This window comes from Ornithorhynchus anatinus, chromosome 7, assembly GCF_004115215.2.
Source record: "Ornithorhynchus anatinus isolate Pmale09 chromosome 7, mOrnAna1.pri.v4, whole genome shotgun sequence".
Lineage (NCBI taxonomy): Eukaryota > Metazoa > Chordata > Mammalia > Monotremata > Ornithorhynchidae > Ornithorhynchus > Ornithorhynchus anatinus.
The window spans coordinates 65475793-65493234 of NC_041734.1; the positions used below are offsets into that span (position 1 = coordinate 65475793).

At 50.0% G+C, this 17442-nt stretch overlaps 2 protein-coding genes across 3 annotated transcripts in view; one reads left to right on the top strand and one right to left on the bottom strand.

Moving 5' to 3' along the window:
* LAMB3 (laminin subunit beta 3) overlaps nucleotides 1–17442 on the bottom strand; it is a 148734-nt gene that overhangs the window by 129878 nt on the left and 1414 nt on the right. The gene's annotated exons all lie outside the window — the stretch shown is intronic.
* The window catches only part of TRAF3IP3 (TRAF3 interacting protein 3), a 26485-nt gene continuing 9043 nt past the window's right edge, over nucleotides 1–17442 (top strand). Inside the window, exons 1-10 of the mRNA XM_029069493.2 lie at nucleotides 1–107; nucleotides 1671–2041; nucleotides 5863–6013; nucleotides 6728–6791; nucleotides 7456–7480; nucleotides 9634–9663; nucleotides 9755–9850; nucleotides 15544–15615; nucleotides 16515–16655; nucleotides 16763–16900. Coding sequence (XP_028925326.1) covers nucleotides 1712–2041; nucleotides 5863–6013; nucleotides 6728–6791; nucleotides 7456–7480; nucleotides 9634–9663; nucleotides 9755–9850; nucleotides 15544–15615; nucleotides 16515–16655; nucleotides 16763–16900 — 1047 coding nt within the window. The 5' untranslated portion in view covers nucleotides 1–107; nucleotides 1671–1711. The remainder of the gene's footprint in view (nucleotides 108–1670; nucleotides 2042–5862; nucleotides 6014–6727; nucleotides 6792–7455; nucleotides 7481–9633; nucleotides 9664–9754; nucleotides 9851–15543; nucleotides 15616–16514; nucleotides 16656–16762; nucleotides 16901–17442) is intronic.

Sequence of the window (17442 nt, forward strand, 5' to 3'; positions counted from 1 at the left end):
TGAACCTTCAAACTGTGTTCCATCCCGCTGCCCTGCCTGGGATTCTGCTGCTCCGGCCCCCCCAGGGCGGGCTGGACAGACGACCTCGGATAGCTGTGCTGCTCCAGGTAAACCACACTCCAAAGAAGCGCTGCACTGCTGCTCTTGAGAGAGAGGAAGGGACCTGCAGGCTGAGCTTCTGCCCCTGCCTCATCTCCGCTGTTGAGGAGGGATGGAGGAAGCTCTAATAGCAGAAAGTTGCGGGGTTCTCTGCAGTCCCTAGAATGGAAATGGGACACCCAAGCCTCGGGGGCTGGGATGCAAGGGGCCCCCTGCCACCCGAGGGCACTTGCCAGCCTGCGGAGAGTGAGAATTTGGCAGTGGGAGAGTTGGATCAGAAATCGAGGACTCCAGATTCACTGGGGTGATTCGGTGCTGGAAGGATGACTGAGCAAACCCCCATCCAGGTCAGGGCAGTCTAGGGGTTCACCCTCTTGAGGGCAGGGCCTAGACCAGGTCCCCTACCTAAGGCCCCTTCCGTTTCTCTCGGGCCCCCATTCTCAGGGCTGGAGTCTCGGCCATGCCTGGCCCTGACTCACACAGGAAGCCGGGTGGGTACGGAGACCTAGTTAGCCTACAAGGACCTGTGGGGGAGGGGCGTCTGAATCAATCAATGATACTTGATGAGTGCTTACTGTGTGCAGAGCATTATACTAAGCACTTAGGAAACTACAATGTAACAGAGCTAGTAGACTTGATCCCTGCCCACAAGGAGCTTTCAGTCTACAGCGGGAGGCAGACGTTAAAATCAATTACGGAAGGGAAATAAGAGTATTGGGGAAATAGTGGAGTAATGGGAGAAATAGTAGAGTAAGGCACTGGGAAGGGCAGAGACCTAAATGGGCGGGGCTGAGCCCCTCCCAAATGCAGGGCAGGCCTAACTCCCCACTGAGAGAGAGACTGCCCTTGGTAGAACCCCACCCGAGACTCAAGTCACATCCTGCCCCTCTGGCCGGGCAGTGGCCCTCCAGAGGACTCACGGGCTCCCAAAATGGCTTCCCAGCATACCATTTTCCCCTCTACCCAGGTTGCCCGCCCTCCTGGATCAGTGAGCCTGGCACTCAGTCCATCAGAGGCTGAGGAGGTATCAAGACTGGACTTGGGAGTCTGTATTAGGATTCAGGAACCTATGAGGGGAATCACAAAGCTGGGCTGAGAGCTGGCAAACTCCAAAGAGACTTCCCCACCCCTGCCCACTTCTCCAGCCTGAGCAGGGTCTCCCCTGTCCCCTGTTGGCCTCAGCCCCAGAGAGCTCCCCCTCCCCACACCCAATACCCACCAGTATCCCAGCTCATGAGACCTTGGATAACAAGGGTTAGTCAGAAAAAAGCAACTGGATTCATGGAGCTCCGTGGACATGGCCAGCCTTATTCAACAAATGCCTGCAGCATCACAGGGGAGAAGGTCTAGAGGAAGTGAGGGGGTGATAATTCTTCCCACTTCCCAGAGGGGAGGACTGAGACCCAAAGAGGGCCTTGCCCAAGGCCTCAAAGTGAGTCAAGGGCAAAGCCAGGCTCTGAACACCCAGGGCCAGGCCACCCGGACTACTTTTGTGTCCTCCAGTCCCACCTTTGGGTCTGCCTCATGTCTCTTTTCTCTCTCTCTGTCTCCTGGCTCTTGTGGGGACCAAGAAAGGTGATCCAGGATCAAAAGTCTCCCGGGAGCACCGGTCATGATCGGTCCAGGTTGTTGGGCCCCTCCTGGTCCCGGTCGGGGCAGCGAGAGCTACGAGGCCAAGTGCGAGCGATGGCAGGAGACCCGCGAGAGCTTGCGCCGACGCCCCAATGTGACCTCGTGCCGCCGGACAGGCAGGCAGCAGCCGAGGGCGCAGCCCGAAGGGCAGTCCCGGAGCCCCCGCCAGCAGGAGTTCCTCAGACGCAGGAATCTGGAGGGGGATGAAGATGAGAAAGCCTATGGGCTCCCAAGGAGAGAGCGCCACCGTGGCAGAGCCCTCAGGGGAACAGCTTCTTGGGCAGATGTGAGGTCATCGGCCGGACAGCAGGTAATCACCCCGAGGAGCGGCCGGGACTGGCCTCTTGGATAGAGCGTGGACCTACGAGGCAGAAAGACCTGGTTTCTAATCTCAGCTCTGCCACTTGGCTGTTGTGGGATCTTGGGCAAGTCACTTCACTTCTCTGAGCCTCAGTTACCTCATCTGTGATTAAGACTGTGAACCCTTTAATGATAATAACAATAATAATAACGGTATTTGTTAAGTGCTTACTATGTGCCAAGCACTGTTCTAAACGCTGGGGTGGATATAGGGTAATCAGGTTGTCCCTCGAGGGGCTCACAGTCTTAATCCCCATTTTACAGATGAGGTAACTGAGGCAAAGAATAGTTAAGATACTTGCCCAAGGTCACACGGCAGACAAGTGGCGGAGCTGGGATTAGAACCCACGACCTCTGACTCCTAAGCCTGTGCTCTTTCTACTAAGCAATGCTGCTTCTCACCCCTTGTGAGACAGGTACTGTGTTCAACCCGATTTGCTCGTATTCAGCCCAAGCGCTTAGTACAGTGACTGGCATATAGTAAGTGCTTAACAGATCCACAATTATTATTATTATTGAGTTTATATTGGTCACTTGGAAGTCAGTTCCATAAGCCCCTTGCCCGTTAACCAATATGATGGTGTTATATTTTGTATTTACTCCTGAATCACTGCCTTGGGCTGTGCAATCTCAGGGCCCAGGAACGATCAGATCTATCAGAGCAGGAGCGTAGGGAGTGGGGAAGCCAAAGTTGCTGGGAGAGGAAGGCTGAGAAGGTAGAGCCTTGGGATGATCCTGCCCCTCCCCCTGCTCCTGCCCCACCCCTCGCTCCTGCCCCAGCCTCAGCTCCTAAACCATACCCCATGCCTTGCCCCTACTTGGGACACGAATGCAGGCAGAACCTCACCCCTGCTTCTCACCCCCACCAGCAGGGCCCCTGATCAGGGCCGGGAGGGCACGGGGTGGGCAGCCTCCTGCTTCTCTTAAAAGTGTCACCAACTCACCCGTAGCTTCTGTGGAGCATCAACTCAGGGCAGACCACTGTACTAAGGGTTTGGGAAGAGTATGAAAGTGTGCAAAAGAGAAGACACAATCTCTGTCCTCAAGGGTCCATATCCTTTTATTTAAGCACTAACTCCTGTCCTTGTACCTGTCCCCTTTTCCTTCTTCTTCCCATCTGTAATTCATTTTAGTGCCTGTCTTCCCCACTTGATGAAAACTCCTTGAGGCCAGGGATCCTGTCTATCATTGCTATTGTTCTCTCCCAAGCACCTCCTACAGTCCTCTGCACACAATAGGTGCTGAATAAATACTAAACTTCTCATCTTCCTACTAAACGTCTCATCTTTCCCACTAAGCATCTCATCTTTCCCGCTAAACCTCCTCCTCCTCCTTCTTCTCCTCCTCCTCCTAATTTTCTCATCACAGTCGACAAGACCACCACTCCACATTTCCCAGAAGCCCACAACCTTGGGGTCATCTCGAACTCTGACTCCTCTCTGCTTGGTTCTTCCTCCATCACATTCCCCAGATCTGCCCCTGCCCTTCCTCCTTTCAGCCACCCCCTGGGTTCAAGCCCTCATCAGCTCCCAGCTGAATTTTATATTAACCTCCTGACGGGTCTCCTGCCCCAAGTCCACCCCTCTGCTGCCCAGCTCATTTTCTAAATTCCCATTCAGAACTCATCACTCTCCTCTTCAAAAATCACTAAAGGCTTTCCCATTTCTCTCCACATCAAGTGGAAAATCCTGAACATAAGACTCTTCACCAGTTGTCTCCTTCCCTATCTACTCTCTTCTCCCACTACACCTGAACTTACACTCTTCCTTCCTTCCAAGCGGGCCTTCTAACTCTAGTCTTCTCTCTGACCCTTTTAACCACTCTCCGCTCAAATTCCGCATGTCGCCATGTCCCTTTCCATTTCCCAAGTCCTGCTAAAACCACCTCTTCCAAGAGGAGGTTCCCTGGTGGATGGTCAGCCACCTCTACTTAGCATTTGGGTGTGTATATTTCCCTCCTCTTGTCTTTATCCATCTGCCTCTGTGCATTCACTCTCGGATTTATTGTACGTTTGCTATTTGCTTCAATTTGTTTCCTCATTAGACTGTAAGCTCCCTAAGATGCCCCTCATTTGGATGGCATGTTCGATCAGTCAGTGGGCACTTTTCCTCATCCCCCACTCCCTTCTGCCTCGCTTTGCTCTTCCCCCCTCTCGCTGCCCCACAACATGCATGTGTATATCTGTAATTTTCTTTATTTTTATCGATAGCCATTCATTTGTATTGATGACTGTCTCCCCCACTCTAGACTGTGAGCTCGTTGTGGGCAGGGACTCTTTACTGCTATATTGTACTTTTCCAAGCGTTTAGTGCAGTGCTCTGCATACAGTAAGCGCTCAATAAATACTATTGAATAAATGAATGAATAGATGTGATCCCTAGCCACAAAGAGCTTGCAGGCTAAAAAGGGAGACAGATATTAAAACAAATTACAGATAGGGGAAATAGAAAAGTGTATACATAAGTGCTGTGGGGCTGGTGGGGGGGAGTATCAAGGAGTTTCAGGGGTACACGGACAAGTGCTCAGTCAATGCAGAGGGGAGAGAGGATAGGAGAATTGAAGGCTTAGTCAGGAATGGCTTCTTGGAAGAGATGTGATTTTAGGAAGGTGGGGAAAATGGTGGATGGTCAGACTGAAAGACGAATGATTTCCAAGCTCAAGGGAGAATATGGTCAAGAGGTCAGTAGTGAGATAGGTGAGATCAAGGTACAGAGAGAAGGTTTGGCATTAGAGGAGAAAAATATGTGGATTGCTCCCAAGTGCTGAGAACAGAGCTCTGAACAAAACAAACGCTCAATAAATGTTTCTGCTGAGGATGATAAAGTAGGTTCAGGGGTATTAGAGAAGCAGCGTGGCTTAGTGGAAAGAGCCCGGGCTTGGGAGTCAGAGGTCGTGGGTTCTAATCCCTACTCCGCCACTTGTCAGCTGTGTGACTTTGGGCAAGTCACTTAACTTCCCTGGGCCTCAGTTACCTCATCTATAAAATGGGGATTAAGACTGTGAGCCCCACATGGGACAACCTGATAACCTTGTATCCACCCCAGGGCTTAGAAGAGTGCTTGGAACATAATAAGTGCTTAACAAATACCATTATTATTATTATTTCCTCTAATACTGTACATCCCCATGGCTACATAGAGCCAACCCACTCCCTAGGCTAATCCCAGCTCCACCACTTGCCTGCTCTATGACCTTGGGCAAGTCATTTCAAGTTTGTGGACCTCGGTTTCCTCATTTGTAAAATGAGGATTTAATACTTGTATTCTCTCCCCTGTAGACAGTGAGCCCATGAGGGTCAGGGTCTGTGTCTGACCTGATTGTCTCCTGATTACCCCAAATGACACAATTATTATGACTATCATTATTATTGCTATTATCATCATCATTATCCCACTCCTTGCTCTGCGAGCTTATAATAATGATATTAATAACTGTGGTATTTGTTAAGCACTTACTAGGTGCCAGGCACTGTACTAAGCACTGGGGAGAATACAAGAAAATCAGGTTGATCACAGTCCTTGTCCCACATGGGGTTCACAGTCTTAATCCGCATTTTACAAATGAGGTAACTGAGGCCTAGAGAAGTTAAGTCACTTGCCCGATACCATAGAGCAGACAAGGGGCAGGGCCAGGATTAGAACCCAGGGCCTTCTGACTCCCAGGCCCATGCTCTATCCACTAGGCCATGCTGCTTATCCTGCAGCACTCCACCTGGGAATCTCCACTTGGTTTGGACTGGCTCTTTTACACCATCTCCTTGTTGCTTTGCAGGACTTACACAGAATCAGACCTGATGTCCCTGTGTTCCAGTCCCAGGGTTTCTCAAACAGCTTCACCAATCTCACACATCACTCGCTTCTGGGGTCTCGGGAACTTCTGCAGGGAGACCCTTCCGCCAAGAAGGTGTCCAGACAAAGCCAAGGTCAGTGGGTCACCAGAGAGCAAAGGAGACTAGGCATTAGGAGCAGGAGTGAACCTTGACTCGTTGGAACATGGGGAAACCTGGAACAGTGGGGAGGGATGAGGCGACCTTTTTTTTCATGAAAGGGGAAAGTCCCCCAGGGTCCAGCTGCTAACCTATTCTGAAATGGGTGGAATCGGGCTGGCCAAGGGAGGGATCTGGGAACTTTCTGGCTCCTCACCTTTTAGAAGAACACGTTGGTGATTCCTCTAGAGAGGCCGTGGGAAGCCGGGCAGAGAGACCTGGACTGGGAGGGAAGAGGGTTGCCTCGGTTCTCACCCGGTCTCAGCCCCTGCCTGGTGGCCTGAGTCCACTTTTCTTTTCTGGGACTTTCACTTCCTCCCTCTTCAGAGTGGAGTGAATCAGCTCGGCCCCTTCCTGTCTCCCATGCTGCTTATGAGGACCGGTGACAGGGGAGAGTTCCGAGCTCCCAGGAGGGAGATGCCTGGAAAATTCATGGAGGTCCTCCCCTCAGATTCTCTTCTCTGAAAATCTGCCCTCTGAGACTCATCAGGGAGGCTCCAGAGGTGGGGGAAGAACAGAAGTGGGTCACCTGTGTGCCGATAAGCAGGCCCAGGGGCTCTCTCTGCTTGGGGCCTCAGGCTCACAGTCGTTCTCCTTGACCCCCTGGGTGTCAGGCCTGGATCTCCTATCCCACCGAATCTCTCCCTGCAGGCACACAAACGGTGACCACGGCAGCCAAGGTTCGCGTTATGAATGATGCCAGCCAACAAACCAAGTAGGTCTAGCCCTACACCACTGACTCCACCACACTCTGGGAGGGCAGTGGTGGACCCGGCCGGGGAAGAGGCTCAATGGTAGGCCATTGAACATCACTGGTGGAATTCTAGCCTGAACTCATACATCTCAAACTCATCCTCATCCTCTTTAATTCTGCCCAGCAACAACACCTCTCCATCCTAACGGACTCCCACGTCCTTCGCCCTCAATGGCTGCTTCAGACCTTTTCATTCATTCATTCGATCATATTTACTGAGCACTTACTGCGTGCAGATCACTGTGCTGAGCACTTGGGAGAGTAAATATAACATTAAACAGGCACATTCCCTGTACTCCCTCATCCAAACACTCTCCCCAACCCCCACCCCCAGTCTCTTGCCCCTAAAGACCTTCCCCCTAATGACCTGGTAATAATAATCATCTATTTCATTGAAAAAATGGAAATAACCATGCGTGATGTCTCTAAAATCTCCAGGTTTAAGTGAGGAAGGAAACAAGAAAGGGAGGATTCTGGGTCCACGCACATCCCAGGGAGCCTTAAGGAGAGGCCCAAAGGGTCAGGGTCAGTGGTTCAGCATGGCTAGGGTTTTCCAAGTTGGACCTGGGAGTGGCAGGTGGGTCTGTGAATCCTAAACCATCATCCAGTTCCTTTCTTTTTTCAGCTGTGGAATCGCAGTCCTGGATAAGGTAAGAGAAATCCTCTCCCCCATCCAAGTGGGAATGGTGTCAGGGACCAGGAAATGGGAATGAGAATGGGAGCTTTGTGCCTCCTGAGGGATCCAGGAGGGCCCAGACACCCTCCCTCCCAGCCGGATTACCTTCCACATCAGCTTTAAGTCTCTCCTACCTAAGAGCCTTGTGGGCAGGGAACATTTCTATTAAATCCGTTGCACTGTATTCTCTCGGGCTCTTAATACAAAGCTCTGCACTCGGTAAGCACTCAATAAATACCATTGATTGAGACATACCTATCCTCTGGATCTGTACCTTTTAGGCAATTAATATTCACCCCACTCTCAGGCCCGCCGCAGTTATGTTCATTCAGTAGTATTTATTGAGCGCTTACTATGTGCAGAGCACTGTACTAAACGCTTGGCACTGTACTAAGCCAGTTTATTTATATTAATATCTGTTTCCCCCTCATGAACTCCTTATGGGCAGGGAAAGTATCTACCAACTCTGTTGTACTGCAATCTCCCAAGGGCTTAATATGATGCTCTGCATATAGTAAGCACTCAATAAATACTACTGATTGATTGCTCCTTGATCCTCTACACCAACTTACTCACTGTGTCTCAATCTCCTCTCTCTTGCTACTGATCCTTTTTGCTCACACTTTTCCTCCACTTTCATGTCCCATAGACCACCACTCTCCCCATTTTCCAAGCCCTACTAAACTCATATCTCCTCCAGGAAACCTCTTATCTCCCCACCCTATTCGCCTTTGCACTGAAGTCCATATCTCCCCTTATCACTTTGACATCCCCCCAACCCTCCCCCCTGCCCTCCTTCCCAGGATTATACTCTGTTGCCTTCCCTACCTTTAATTTATTTTAACGTATTTCTCACCCATTAGATTGTAAGCTCCTGGTGGGCAGGGCTTGTGCCTACCTACTCTCTCGGAACAATAACAGTAGAATCTGTGGTCAGTGACAAACGCTTACTATGTACTGAGCACTCTACTAGGCTCTAGGGTTAAAAAAGTATTAAAGGATCTGAGGCAGTTCCTATCCCATAGGTGCTCTTAGTCTAAGAAGGAGGAAGAACATGGATTTTATTCCCATTTTACAGGTGAGGTAATGGAAGGACAGAGAAATGAAGTGACTTGAACAAGGGCATGCAGCAGACAAGAGTCAGAGCTGCAATTAGACTCCAGGCTCATGCTCTTTCCACTAGGCCATACTGCTTCTTATTGTAATAACAATAATAGTAATTTTCATTGTAATTGATAGTAATGATAATATTTATTAAGTGCTTACTATGTGCCAAGCACTGGACTAAGTGGCGAAGCAGATCCAGCATTTAGAACAGTGCTTGGCACACAGTAAGCACTTAACAAATACCATCATTATTATACAAGATGATCAAGTCCCACTTGGCCTCCCATTCTAAGTAGGAGGGAGTAATGGTATTGAATCCCATTTTGCAGATGAGGAAACCGAGGCACAAAGTTAAATGACTTGCCCAAGGTCCCACGGCAGGTGAACGATGAGCTGGGATTAGAACTCAGGTCCTTTCACTCCCAGGCTCATATTCTTTCCACTAGGCCAGGTGTCTTCTCTTCCAAGGTAGTACAGTGCTCCGTACACATTAAGGACTCAATAAAAAGTACTGGTTGATTGACTGACTGATACCCCACCGCCCTGAATACCCATCTTCCAGGCCAGGTTCTAATAATAATAATATTAACAACAATTGTGGTTTTTGTTAAGCGCTTACTATGTGCCAGAATCTGTACTAAGCACTGGGGTGGATGCAAGCAAATCAGATTGGACACAGTCCCTGTCCCACCTGGGGCTCACAGTCTCAATCCCCATTTTACAGATGAGGTAACTGAGGCTCAGAGATGTAAAGTTGCCCAAGGTCACACAGCAGACAAGTGGCAGAGCCCCGATTAGAACCCATGACCTTCTGACTCCCAGGCCCTTGCTCTATCCACTACACAATGCCGGTTGTCCCCCAGAAAAGATATGACCCCTCGGCCACCCACCCTCCAGACCAGAATCCACTCGGACATCTTCTCCACTCAGATCTTAGATCTTAGTTACAACTGCCCCTAGGGAGGAACCATCGGCTCTTTCTCATGCTCGCTCTCCTTCTCTGTTGTTTTTTCTTCCCAGGAAATCATCCAACTTTCTGAATACCTCAGAGTAAGTAACAAGTCAGTCAGCCGTCGACTCTCCCTCCGGCCCTCCAGCCCTCTCCATCTCTGAGCTAACTGCCGCTTCATTTCACCCACAGGAAGCCCTACAGCGTGAGCTGATCCTGAAAAAGAAGATGGTTTTCCTCCAGGAGCTTCTCTCCACCCTGATCCAGGCCTCAGAGAGATCCTGGAAGGTAATTAACACCCTGGGGTCATTTAATTCAAAAGTTATTTATTAATAATAATGATGATGGTATTTGTTAAGCACTTACTAGGTCCCAAGCGCTGTTCTAAGTGCTGGGGTAGATACAAGATCATCAAGTTGTCCCATGCGGGGCTCACAATCTTCATCCCCATTTTACAGATGAGGTTATTGAGGCCCAGAGAAGTGAAGTGACTTGCCCAAGGTTACACAGCAGACAAGTGGCGGAGCCAAGATTAGATCCCTTGATCTCTGACTCCCAAGCCCTTGCTCTTGCCACTAAGCCAGTTACTAATAATAATAGTAATAATAATGGTGTTCATTAAGGACTTACTATGTGCCAAGCGCTGTTCTAAGTGCTGGGGTAGATACGAGGTAATCAGGTTGTCCCACGTGGGGCTCACAGTCCTAATCCCCATTTTACAGATGAGCTAACTGAGGCACAGAGAAGCGAAGTGACTAGCCCAATGTCGCAGAGCGGACAAGTGGCGGAGCTGGGATTAGAACCCATGTCCTCTGACTCCTAAGCCCATGCATTTGCCACTATGCTGTGCTTCTTCATTAAATGTTTACTATGTGCCAGGTGTTGCACTTAGCGTTGGGGTAAATACTGGACACCCAGATTGGACACAGTCCCTGGTCCACCCAGGACTCATAATCTAACAGGAAGGGAGAACAGGTATTGAATCCTCATTTTACAGATGAGGAAATTGAAGCCCAGAGAAGTTAGGTGACCTGCCCAAGGTCATACAGTAGGCAAATGATCGTCAAGACAGTGCCGGGGAGGAGGGGAGGCAGGAATGATTCTTCCCCAATTTAGAGATCCTGAAGCTCAGACCAGAGAGGTTGAGTTGCTCCCTTGGACACACAGCAGATAGGTAGCAGCAACGGGTATTAGAATCTAGGGGGCCTGACTCCAGATGATGGTGGACCATACTGACATCCAAAGGGAAGATGGCAAAATTCAGAAGAACCAAGTTTAGGGACTGGAGGGTAGAGCATTAAACGGCTTTCACGAAGAGAAACCTGAAAAGCCCGAGAGGCAGAGAAACCGACCGAGGGTCTGGGATTTCCAGTCAGACTGAAAATTGGGGGAGTGAATTCCTCAGGCACCCAGTACAATCCAACTTCCTCTTTTGAGCAGAAGACTTTAGGGTTTTTCCTCCAAGCTCTTGAGAATTCTCAATATTGGCTGATTTGTGGGCCAGCACAATGCAAACCACAAACTTGAGCTCCCTTTCCCCTTTGCAGACTCTGAATGGAACACAAAGCACTCTCTGGCCAGTGGCTTTGGTAAAGTAGCTTGGTCCAAACCCTGGTGTTTTAGGCCAAGATATTTTCAGCATTTACACCAACGCTGAAGATCCTGACCTATGCACTTGGCCCCGATTTTAAATAATTTTTATGGCATTTGTCAAGTGCTTATTATGTGTCAAACACTGCTCTAAGCACTGGTGTAGACACAAGTTAATTAGGTTGGTCACGGTTCTTGTCCCACAAGGGGCTCACGATCTAGATAGGAAGGAGAACAGGAGAACTGAGGCACAGGGAAGTTAACTGACTTGACCAAGGTCACACGGTAAGGAATTGGCAGAGCTGGGATTAGAACCCAGGTCCTCTGACTCCCGGGCCCGTGCTCTTTCCACTAGGCCATGCCGCTTGTCTGTGAATTCATCAGACAACCCATGGTATGTGGAGTACTAACCCAGGCCCTTGGGAAATTTGCTGGGAAATTGTGGAAGACACATTCCCAGCCCTAAAGTAGCTTTTGGTCCAAGAAGATGGGGAAGGGAAGGTAGGAAAGAGGGAAGGGAGGAGGTAAGAGGGGAAGAAGGAGGAAGTGGATGAAGAGGAGGAGGAGGAGAAAGAGGAGGAGGAGAGAGAAAAGGGAGAAGAGGAGGAAGAGGAGAAGGAGAAGGAGGAGGAGGCAAAGGAGGAGGAGGAGGAAGAAGAGGAGAAGAAGGGATAGGAGAAGGAGAAGAATCAATCATATTTCCCAAGCGCTTATTATATACAGAGCATTGTACCAGATGCCTGGTAGAGTACAATATAAGAGAACTGGAGGACACATTACCTGCCCATAGGGAGCTTACAGTCTAAAGAAGGCAGAGAAGGAGGAGAAAACAGAAGAAAAAAAGTAATCTGCAAACCCTTCCCTTTCTTCCCATGCCTCACTTTTACAAGTGTTGAACATACAGTGTGTGAGCTTCAGAATCCTGAAAAGTCCCATTTCCTGCAAAATTACAAGTGAAGCACGTGTAGTTTTTAAGACCGGGAAGCTGTCCTCTTTAGGTCCCCTGTCCCTCAGATACTGACTGGTGTGGATACGTGTGGGTTGGCAGAACCTAGAGTCAGTCAATCAATCAATGGTGTTTATTGTGAGCTTACTGGGTGGCAGAGCTCTGATTTAAACACTTGGGAAAGTACATTACAATATAGATGGTAGATGCACTCCCTGCCCACAAGAAGCTTACAGTCTATAAGCGGAGAGAGACTTTGAAATAAATGATAGAATAAGGGTATGTACACAAAGTATTGTGGCACCGGGTCGAATGTCATAGTGCTTTAGGGGTATAAAGCCAAGTGCATAGTGGTCTCAGAGGGGAGGGCAGGTAGGGGAAATGAGGGCTTAGTCAGGAAAGGCCTCTTGGAGATGAGGTGATTTTAGGGGGCGTTCGAAGGGGGAGACTTTGGGATTTGAAGGGGGAGTGATTCCAGACCAGAGAGTGGATGTGAACAAAGTGTAAGAGGCAGGATAGGAGAGATGGAGGTACATAGAATAGGCTGCTGTTAGTGGAGTGTGCAGATTGGGTTGTAGAAGGAGATCAGTAAGATAAGATGGGAGGGAGAGAGTTGACCGAGTGCCTAAAAACAAATGGTAAGGAGCCAAACCTTTCCTAATGCTAACTAATAATAATGATGATGATTGTGATATTTCTTAATCACTTACTATGTGCCAAACCCTAGATTAGCTACAGGATAACCACATCGAACACTACCCCTGTCCCAAACAGGTCTCACGGCCTAACCGGAAAGGGGACCCCTTATATTTAATCCCCATTTTCCAGATGAGGGAAATTGAAGTCCAGAGAAGTGTGAGTGACTTGCCCAAGCTCGCACAACAGGCGAGTGGGAGAGTTGGGATTAGAACCCAGGTCCCCTGACTCCCAGCCCTGCGCCTTATCCCCAAGGCCGTACGGCTTACTGAGGTGGGGGTTCCTTCCTGAAGGGTTTTGGCAGGCTGTGGGGGGCTTTAAAATCCTCAGAACCAACCTACAACAGTGTGAGCGGCTGACAGAAAGGGGCGTCTTGTTGATTCCGCCCCACCAGGCCCAGCCGACCCAAACTGGGAGGTTCAGGGCTCTTGAGATGGTGGAGGGAGGGAGGGACGGAAGGAGGAAGGGAAGGAGCAAGAGACGGGACTAGTCATAGGCTTGGTGGGGTAGGAACATGGGCTGCGGTTTGATACTTCCGTGGCAAGGTACGTGATGTTTCTGGTGACAAGTGAAGCGGCAGGAAATAACACTGTCAGGAAATGAGAGGCCAAAGCGGTCTCCAGCAGCAAGTGGGAACGAGCCTGCTTCGCAGAGGGAGAAGACGGTCCCTGGTCACCATGGGAGGCAGGTCGGAGGGATTCTTTGGGAGGGCGGGGAATGGGGTAGAATGGGAGGTGGAATGATTGGTTTGGGGGAGAGTCAGTCAGTCGGTCCTTCCCAAACATCAACAGGTGTCTCGCTGTGAGGAGTCCAGACAGGGAGGGGGGCCTGGGCTGGTACGGGAAACAGAAAAGCGCTGGGTCAGACTTGGAGGAGTCAGTGGTCAGCGGTCTCAGGCCCAGGCTGGGCCGACCAACGGTACTGCCGGGGGCTGTTCGCCTTAGGGTCGCATGTCCAGTCCAGGTGGGCACGACCCTGGGAAAAGTGGAGGGTTGAGCAATTATGGAATGAATTTGTTCCTGTCGACCACCCAACCGGAAGGTGGGGAGTGGGGAGAGCATATTATAGTCTGAATGATCCAGTGAGGGTTTTCGAGGGGCAGACCAAAAAGATGACTGCTTACACCTCCTGTTCACCTGAGCTGCAAAGACCAGGTAAAGCCAAGGGGGGAATGGGTGTGAACCTGAGATGGGATCCTGTGGGCTCAGAGGGAGAAAAGGGCAGGACCTGCTGTTTGCAGGAAGTAGAGAACAGATAAGGAGACCAGATGGGTCTCTGCAAGCTCTTCCAAAGCTTTGGGAAAGCTGTCCTCCTGCCCCTCTGAAGAGACGATAATAATAATCATTGTGGTATTTGTTAAAGCACAGTTGATCAGGTCAGAGACAGTCCCTGCCCCACATGGGGCTCACAGTTTAAGTGGGAGGAAACTATGTTACAGATGAGGAAACTAAGGCCCAGAGAAGCTGAGTGACCTGCTGAAGGTCACCCAGCAGACAAGTAGTGAGCCGGGATTAGAATCTACATCCCCCGACTCCCAGACCCGTGACCTTCCCACCAGGTCACGCTGCTCCTTCTACCCCCATTTGCAGCTGGAACCTCTCTGGACCTGGCTGGGCAAGGTCTATAGTCTGTCCTATGGCAATCAGAAGGAGAAGTCTGCAGAAAGCACAGAGGACTGTTGTTTTTTCGGCAAACTGCTTTTGAACCTCCAAGCAGAAAGACACAGGAAGCCACACGGGCGGGGCTCCAAGGCCTGGAACCCGGCAGATGGCCATGATGCAAACTCACAACAGGTGCAGGGGGCCAAACTCAACCCAGCTTGCCTCTCCATACTAAGAGGGGACTGCTCAGCTTCAACTAGCAGCAGGGCAGGAGCAAAGCTTTTCCTGTCCCACCTAACTTGAAGGGGGATGCTCTGGAAAGATGGGGTAGGAGGTGCCTGGATTTCCCCTTTCTGGGGATTAGGTCAATGCCATCAGAATGATTGTAAACGGAGCTGACTGGGCCACGGATAAGCCCCATCTGGGACAGAGGTCAGCTAGAGAAGGAAGGGTCAGGGAAGGGTGCCACGTGCCCTCCCCATTTCCCCCACAGGGAATATTGTTCTGGCTCTACCCTGGACCACTAGACTGACCAGTTTCCAACTGGTCTGTCACCATATGGCTGGATGTCCAGGCTTCTGCCACCTCAGCTCCTGGGGTCACAAGTCCTGCAGCTCAGAAACCAGACCAGTGCTTACCAGGCCCCAGGAGGGGAGCGCAATAGCTCCGGAGCCAGGGAGAGCGGATGGAGGTCCCCATTCTCAGTCCTATCGATTTGGGGAAAGCATCTTTTTGGGGCATCCTTCTACTCACCCAATATCTTGGATATCTCTTGCTTCCAGATCAGCCAAAGAGTGTGTGGTATTCTTCATAATTGTCAGTAGTCTCCTTACTTTTACTGGGAGACAATAATAATTAATCATGATAATTGTGGTATTTAAGCGATTGCTCTGTTCTGAGCGCTGGGGTAGATCCAAGATAATACAGTTGGAAATGGTCCCCATACCTCACAGAGCTCAAGTTTTCTTGGGTTGGGTTCCAACCACTCGGAGCTGGGGGCAGTGAGGGAGAGTCTACAGGTGATTTCAGGTTCCATATTGCCAATTCTACTCAAAGGGAGGCCAAGCCCTCCAGCTGAGAGCCGATGAATAGTATTGGAGTCTCACACACCCTCATCTCTTTCTGTATCTCTCTCTCTCTCCTCCCAGGGACAGATGAATGAGGACCAACTCAAGTGCAAATTGAGATCCCTTGAAAACCAGCTGTATACCTGTACCCAGGTACTGTCTCTGTACAATGGGGGTCCCTGTCGGGGCAGGGGTCACGAGCTCTAAGCCAGGAGTAGCGGGGCCAGGGGCTGTGATTATTTTACTTGAGGATGGTTCAGTCAAGCCCTTAAAATTCCAGCCAATCTATCAGGGCCCTTCCTTTCTTTACTCCTCCTCAACTGCTCCACAAAGGAAAGGATACTAGTATACCGTGGGTCCTCAAAGCGGATTCAAGAAAAATCTGAAAGGTAAATACAATCCAGATTCCACCTACCTAATAGTAAAGAGACTGCAAAAGAGTTTTGCATGCATAATATAATCCGGGGGCCTGGTATAGTCTGTGGGCCTTTAACAGCTGCAAGAAAGAGCAAAACAGTTTCCAGTCTTCCAAGGTTTCCTATCAGTTTCCCCCATATCACTCCCAGATCAGAGAAACCAAACTACAATCAATCTATTGAAAACTTAGAGCATGCCGAGCTCTGTACTGTTTGGGAGAGCATAGTATAATAGAGTAGGTAAATTCCTGCCAAGAAGGAGCTTAAAGACCAGAAGGGGAGGCAGGTATTCAAATGAATTATGGATGGATATGTACATAAGTACAATGAATGGCACGAGCATTATTTCCCACTCGCCCACTCTAAATCATGACTGGTCCCAGACAAGTGGACAAGGTTCTCCAAGGAGAGTTTCCGGGAAGATTATCAGTCTCTCTGGTATCAGTTCCAGAGGAGGGACAGGCAAGAAGCCTGGAAAACAGAGTTTGAATCCCACAGGCTCTATTTTCTTCAGCCACCCCTAACTTACTGCTGCTCAGCTCCTCCTTCCAGCTGAGCAGGTTCTCTCTCCCCATTCCTCCCACCGACCCAATTTTGGGGTGAGCTCTCCGTGACTCCTTTCCCCCCAATTTAAAGAAACACTCTGAGGAGAGCGTGACGAAGGTCCTGATGGAAATGGAAGACCAGAAGCAGAATTACGAAAAGAAAGCAAAGAAATCCCTGCAGAAGTTGCTGGAGGAGAAAATGATGGCAGAACTGCAGCTTCAGAGCACAAAGGTGAGGGATGGCTCCCCCAGGGACCTCGGTGTGGTGGTGGGGCACGGGGGGCGGGTTGAGAGCCCCTTCCCCACTGGCTCACCTCCTCCGTCCCCTGGCCCCCTCAGCGGTCCCTGGCTGGCGCGGAGCAGGAATGTGCCCAGTGGAAGGCCCAGTATGAAGTCCTCAAGGAAGAATGGAGCGATTTGACAGCCAAGCACAGTGAGCTGGAGACCCAGCTGCACATTCTGCAGTGTAAATTGCAGGTACTGAGATTGGCAGGGGAGGAAAACCTAGATCAGGACCTTCCTGGGGGCCCCTCTACATATCCTCCCTCCTCAGTGGGGGATAATTGCTCTCCCCCACTTCAAAGCCTTATTGAAGGCCCATCTCCTCCAAGAAGCCTTCCCTGACTATGCCCTCCTCTCCTCTTCTCCCACTCCCTTCTGTGTCACCCTGCCTTGCTCTAATCATTCATCCTCCCTCCCAACCCCACAGCACAGAGGTATATGTCTGTATATATCTGTAATGTATTTATGTATATTAATGTTTGTCTCCCCCTCCAGACCGTGAGCTAGTTGTGGGCAGGGAACGTGTCTTAAATTTGATTGAAAACAATAAATATGATTGAATGAATATATGAAGAGTCAGTGGGGATAGTCTGCTATAAATCAAGCAAACAGTTGTATTTATTGAGCCCTTACTAGGTGCAGAGCACCGTATTAAGTGCTTGGGAGAGTACAACAGAATTAGCAGACAGGTTCCCTGCCCATACAGCCCCAAAATGGGTTCCAGTATGCAGAAAAAG